The sequence below is a fragment of the Microtus ochrogaster genome (genome assembly GCF_000317375.1).
Source record: "Microtus ochrogaster isolate Prairie Vole_2 chromosome 14 unlocalized genomic scaffold, MicOch1.0 chr14_random_1, whole genome shotgun sequence".
Classification (NCBI taxonomy): domain Eukaryota; kingdom Metazoa; phylum Chordata; class Mammalia; order Rodentia; family Cricetidae; genus Microtus; species Microtus ochrogaster.
In genome coordinates this window covers 6,710,974-6,717,706 of record NW_004949096.1, presented here as the reverse complement: position 1 = coordinate 6,717,706, position 6,733 = coordinate 6,710,974, and the positions used below count along the sequence as shown (strand labels likewise).

General features: G+C 48.2%; 1 protein-coding gene across 6 annotated transcripts in view; it reads right to left on the bottom strand.

Annotated features, from left to right (window-relative positions):
- Nucleotides 1-572: 572 nt before the first annotated feature.
- The window catches only part of Kiaa1549l (KIAA1549 like), a 272,186-nt gene continuing 266,025 nt past the window's right edge, over nucleotides 573-6,733 (bottom strand). For all 6 annotated transcript variants that reach the window (XM_026787686.1, XM_026787682.1, XM_026787683.1 and 3 more), the window contains one exon: nucleotides 573-2,597. In XM_026787686.1, the coding sequence (XP_026643487.1) occupies nucleotides 2,316-2,597 (282 nt within the window). In that variant the 3' untranslated portion in view covers nucleotides 573-2,315. The remainder of the gene's footprint in view (nucleotides 2,598-6,733) is intronic.

Here is a 6,733-nt window from a genome sequence, read left to right as displayed (position 1 = left end):
TTTTTTTTAATAATTTAAGGTTTTCTTTAAAAGACTTCTTGAACCCATGGAATCTAGTTTAATAGTATTTGATTTATCATGCGATATTTTAATTGTCTCAATGAACTAAATATTCCATGGGGTTATGTGAAGACCCCGGTGAGCTGTAGTTCCACTGCCCTGGCAATCTGGAGCCACACCACGGCTAACCCTAGAGCCATGATCTGGAAACTCTTGGAACCCAGAGCTTACACACTGTCTTTTGAAGCATTCATATTCTGTAGTCTAGAAACTACTCTCTCATATTCCAAACATTTACCAAGTCCACACAGTACTGTGCTGATGAAATATTGGTATTATTGATAAAGTGGACCAATGTAGCTGGCTGTAGAAGACTGACAGTTTGCATGAAAAGGCTGAGTTTCTTTGGCTCTTTGTTCATTCAAGTGCATCAAATGCCCGTCTGGATAGATTTAGGCTTTGTACTCATCTGTCGGTAAAACCCTGCACTCTCCACAGTGTTCTGCAAGCTGATTTCAGGTTTGGACTACAACTGGCCATTGGTAGAAATATACCATATATACACACGGAAATTACAAAAATACATTTTTATTTATAGCTGATTTTGTATTAGGTAACAAAAAACTAACACTATGAAAGATCAACCGGCATACTAAAAGGACACTACCTAATGCCACCCCCACAAGAGACTTGTCATCTCGGAACATTCCAGAAAGGACAGTTTGCCAGAGGGAAATAAAAAGAGCTTCTTGGGCAAGTCTGTGCTTTGACAGTTTGAGTCCCCCAGTCCAATCAGTTCCAATCCTACTCTTCTCTCAACCTCCTTTCAGTAAAGACCAAAGAAACTCATGGAGACAATGGGTAGATGGGTTCAGAGGGGCGTAGGTACAGCTGAAGCAAGATGGGTCATGGGTGAAGGCAGGATAGGACCTTATTCTCCAACAGACACCAAATAAGCCCCTTGACATCATACATGACTCCCAAAATTGGGGAGGAAACTCAGGGTTCCCTTTTCCTCTGGTACCCCAAATCAGTCTTATTTGCACAGAGGAGTCATCAGTGTACCCCAGAGCTGCAAGGCAGTGTTTCCACCCAGGACTCTGTAGGCTGATGTGTCATGCCAGGAAGAGTAGCATGTGACAGCACCACCCTAAGGTAGCATCCTGCCATCTCAGCAAACATCCTCCTGCGTTCATCCACCACGGAGAACTGGTGAACTCCAGACTTTTAAAAAGATGTTTTGCATTTCATCATCTCAAATCAGATTTTCTACATTTACAAGTTTCTAGAAGCAGAGGTTGCAGGGTGGGGTGATCGTGGATCCATCTTTCCCATCGCTACCATAATCAATAATGGTTTTCTTTGTACTACTAGCAGCACGCGCTAGACTCCACTATGGAGTCAGATCTTGTTACAGTTGCTGTATCTATTATTTCCCCAGGATGGCCGGGTTCTCAGGCCATCTTCAATACAAAGAAAAACCTCCACAAATAACTGCTTCTCTTTTACAGGCTCCCTAGCCTCTTAGCACAGATCCCCTTTCATTTGGATCCCAATTTGCAGAAGACTTTATTTTCAAAATGACAGCACCTTTTAAACAGCCTGTCCACGCAAGTCCACCATTCTGGCTCATTGTCTCTCTTTCTCTTGGCCTTTAATTAGCAGGTGTGTGTTTTGGGGGGCAGAAAGGACTATTTATAGGCACAGCCACTGGAACTGATTTCCATCCAATTCATTTGACTTTGAACATGAGCCTTTAAAAGCAAAGAGACTCGAGTTTCTTGGCTGGAGAGTCCGTATTTCCCTTACAGACTAGAGGTGATTTTGAAAGCAGTCACGGTCATGGCTCAATGAGAGAGTACAGTCTGGTGGTTAATCACACTCCTGTGTTGCCTTTAACACAGAAAGAGAACATGCAGAGGCCGCTGAAGACAGAGAGGCAGTCTCTCCCTTCTGACGGTTTACTAAAATGGGACACTGGACAGGAACCTGCAGGCTAGCTAGTGCCTCTCACAACTAGGGCTCCTTCAGGAAATTCCACCCACAGTTCAAACATTTAGCCCAGCAGAACATCAAATGCAGGGTCCCAGCTAGGGACCTGCTGACCCACAGTTGGCTGCAGGAGTCAGAATCCAGTTGTTCACAAGTTTTCTGCTTCCCAGCAGCCTCACTGTTGACGTTTTTTTTTTTTTTTTAATCTGAGGATGAGAAAGACCCATGCATTGTCTGGAGACCCCACACATCAGTGGAGAGGAACCCAAAGCCTGTTTGTTGCCTCACAGTCTTCAAGGGCAGATTCCCTCAGGGCTGAGGCATTAGACCTGGAACTCGAACGTGTCTGTCTGCTTCTTGGCCAGCTTGGCCACTTCCTCCCGGATCGCCTTCACGAGGGCTGCAGTGGAAATGTTGGTCAACGGGGTGTCTGGAGGCTCATTTTCTGTCAGGCTCTGCTGTGAGGCCGCTGTGGAGGGGACAGGGGCCTGCTCTAGGCTTGGGTGAAGATTGGTTGGTTGGCTGTACTGGCGAGGGAGCCTGGAGGGTGAACTCTGTTGATAACGCGACCGGGGATAGGCTTCGATGTACCCAGGAAGAGGGACCTGCATAAGAGGTTGGGAGAGAGAAGGGACTCACATCAGGAGGGAGCTCAAGGTACAGGCCATACTCAATACTGGAAGCGGGGTGGCGGAGGAGGTCAAGGAAACAGGTTTAGAGAAGTGAAACCCTGCGTTATCACAGCTATCAGCCTAGCAGTGCTGTGAACCCAAGGGCGTCTGGAGTCAGTTTCCTTAGCAAACAGCTGGCTTGCACTCACTCAGCCTGCTGGCTACAGGAATTAAATAGGTGTTCTTCAACTTTGCTGAAAACTTTAAGAACACACCCGAGCTCACAGCTCAACGACCCTGCCTTTCCTTTTAACTTAAGCACAGCTGAGTAAACAGAACTCTTGCAAGGGAGCTCAGGGGCTTTTTACTAATAACAGCAGCCTGCATCCCTTGAGCCCTAATGATTTTCACACAGTATCTCATCTAATTCTGCAAGCAACAATCTCCTCATCCCTGTTTCATAGGGGAGGACACTGCAGCCGAGGGTACCACCATCTAAGGAAACACAGCCACCAAGCCCAGACATGCTCTGCACAGGTGTACCTGGCTCTTTGTGTACTATAGTGTTTTGGGTGTAGGTGCACTATCACATTCTTGAAAAAAAAAACTCCTTTCATTAAAAGAGGGAGACACATCATTCTCTACTCAAACATACAGAAGTCTCTATGAATAAAGACAAGCAAAAGGTTTAGAATCTATGACTATCTCGCCCACAGAAACAGTACACACATGGCCTGCTATTTGGTCCACAAAGACCTTTATATCACAGGATGCTGGCTGGAATGCTGTGGATGCAGGCACAGGACTGTGGGGCAGGCAGAGAGCATGTGTCGGGAGTCCACTTCAGGTTCAGGAGGTAAGATAGGCAGGTCAGACAGGTGGAAAAACAAGAGCTAAGGCACAAGGGTGCAGAGTGGTGTGCTGGGTGGGGATGGTGTCCCCAGGCTGTTCCGTTTAAAGCAACTGAATGCTAGTCCATGGGGCATGTGCTTCTTTAGTGGACCCACCTACTGTCCCGGACACACTTGTGAGAAATAAAGGCTGTTTCTATAGTGGGCCTGGAACTCACAGAACATCATGCTGGTCTTGTGACTGTGGTGGTCCTCCCAGCTCTTCCTCCTGACTTCTGGTATTATAGACATGCATTACCACACCTAACCTCCTTCCCCATTGACAGACATGCTCATCTGGGCCTGCTGGGGAGGATGGAGCAGGAGAGGATGGGGCAGGGGAGGATGGAGCAGGGGAGGATGGGGCAGGGGAGGATGGAGCAGGGGAGGATGGAACTGGAGAAGATGGAGCAGGGGAGGATGGGGCAGGGGAGGATGGAGCTGGGGAGGATGGAGCTGGGGAGGATGGAACTGGGGAGGATGGAGCAGGGGAGGATGGAGCTGGGGAGGATGAAGTAGGGGAGGATGGAGCAGAGGAAGATGGAGCAGGGGAAGATGGAGAATGGAGCAGGGCAGCTGTCCTAACCTCTTCAGCCTGCTAAAATCAGATATCACTGACCAAGGAGCTGATAAGGAATGGAAATTTATTTTTATACTCATAAAGACTGGGGACTCCAGCGCCTGGTTCTTGACAGCTGTCTTTTCCTGTCACCCACATGACAGGAGCAGCAGGGCAGCTCATGGGCTCCTTTTATAAGAACATAATTCTATCCACAGTGTTTGACCTCACAAACCAGCCACCCGCCCAAGACCTCACCGTGACACTGTGGAACTCAGCGTGTGAGTTGGGTAGAGGGACACAAACATTCAGACATTGGGACAGGGGAGTACATGGTAGGATGCAGAATGCTCTGATAGTCCCTCTTGAGAAGGTAAGTGTCTGAGATCACGGGCTGGGAACCCTTGTTGGGTGTCAGCAGAGAAGTCAGCTTCAGCAAGGTCATTGGAGTGAATCCGGCAGAAGTGAGCTCTGAGGCTACCTCAGCGGTTCAGGTGAGGCCGCAAGAGCTCACTTGACAGAAGTTACTGCACTGATGACTTAAGCTTGAGTCTGGGGTTTAAATTTCACCACGAGACCCTGCCAATAAAATAAAGCAGCAAAGAGCTGCTCATGTCTCTACGTACAAGGGCTGGACGGCTTCCCCTGTACTTTAGAGGAAACCCAAGGGGCACTGTCCCACTTAACCAGCCACAAGAGCTCAGAATATGCGGATGACTGGAGCTGACCAAGAACCAGGGTCACAATACAGGAAGCCTTTCGGATCTCAGCTTCAAATTTCCATTCTTCCAGGGACATTTTCCAGCCTGCCACAAGCCAATGGCCCCTGCAAAATGTTTCCATGAGGTCGGTCTAGAGTGGCAGGCATTCTTCCTGGGCCATCCTCACCTGTCCCAGGTCGGCAGTTCTGAGAAGGCAGGACTCCACCCACCGTCACTTTGGTGACATCACATATGCCCAGAATTATGTCTAGCAGAGAGTGGGAACTCTCCCAGAGCCTGGGGTTCTAGGCACAGTCTGGAAATCACTGAAGAATGCTCAGCAGGTGTCGAATGTGTGGGGTGGAAGCCGATACACTTCAAACTCATAGAACCGCGTGAACCGGAGCGGAAAGAGTCAATACACGACCTTTTGTGACATCAAGTCTTGGTGCTAGTGGCTAGAACCAGCAAGGAAAAGGTAACTAGGCAACCGGGGTTGTCTCAGGGTAGTACTTAGAAGTGGGGAAGATAAGGAAACAGGTTCTTTGGCAAGCACTGTTATACTTGGCTGGCCAGAGTCCAGGGCTGCAAACACATCTGCTCCTTGACAGACATCACCAATTGATCACCGCAACGCTCCTGATCAGTCTGTGTGGCGATTCTGAGTGTAAACTTCCCCTCACAGGTTCATGCATTTGAAGTTGATCCTTAGCTGGTGGTAATGTGTGGGAAGGTTCTGGAATCTTTCAGGGGTGGAACCTTGCTGAATGGAGTGTGTCTCTGAGGGTGACCCTTGAGGTCTTCAAGCATGGCTTCACTTCTTGTTCACCCTGCTTCCTGACCGCAAGTGCAATATGACCAGTGGCCTCCTGCTTCTGTTGTCACACGTGATGGACAGTGTCTCCTTTAACTGAAGCCAAGACAGACCTTTCTTTCCTTAACTGACTTCTTGTCAGACTAGTTTGTCATGACAATGAGAAAATAGCAAACAAACCCTGAGGCCTCCCCTGGAAGCTTCTCTAGCACCAAGGGTGAAATTGATGTGACACCCTGGTTTTAGGTGATTTGGGGGACCAGGAAGGTCAGGCACTCAAGTGAAGGTGGGGGTCTTGTTTTCTCACATCAGTATAGAGGACATGCAATCTCTTTAATCAGCTCAAATGGGGTGTCTTTCTCTCGTTGACTTTCTGAGCTCCCTGTACTCTCTCTCACTTGCTCTGAATCTCCATACAGCACAACTTGCATCATGGTGGGCCCACTTCTCAGCTGAGCTACAGGTGATAGCTGGGCTCCCAGAAAGACCTACCAAGGCTGCAGCATTAAAAAGAGCCAGGGAAACTCAACCTCTTTCACAGTATTGGGGAGGATTCGGGAATGACTCCGTCATCCTGTCAGGAAGGTGAGGTTGGCATTTGCTGAGGTCTTTCGTCTTCTTCTCTAAGGTGATGTGAACCCAAGGGCATCTGGATGAAGCTGAAAGCCTGGGGAAGCTATGTGGGTTAAGCATCTTGAGGGCAAGGACCAAGGCTTTGGAAAATACTTCCTTCGACTCCCGCAGAAGACATAGCTATCCAAGCTGCAGGCTTCCAGCCTGACCAGGGCACCATGCATGTCGTCCCCTCTGAAAAGCGCATGCATTATTTCCATATTTCAAGGCTTACAGAGTCAAACACTTTGGAATTGACCAGCCCTATTCAATGATGCCAACTGCTTAGAGATACAGCAATGCAAACCAGTCTGGGAATCAGGAGGGCTGAGAAAAGAGAGTCAGACACGGTGGCTCAGCACTAGGGGGCGTTAAGGCAGAAGGTTTGCCAGAGTTCACTTTTTTGGCTTTGACTTCACAGTACATAGTGAATTCCAAGCTAGTTTGGGCTTAGGAACCAAACCTTGTCTGAAAACTAAACAAGCAGAACAACGGCAAAACTGACCTCAAAAATAAAACAAACAAAAAAGAATGGAAAAAACAAAACAAAACAA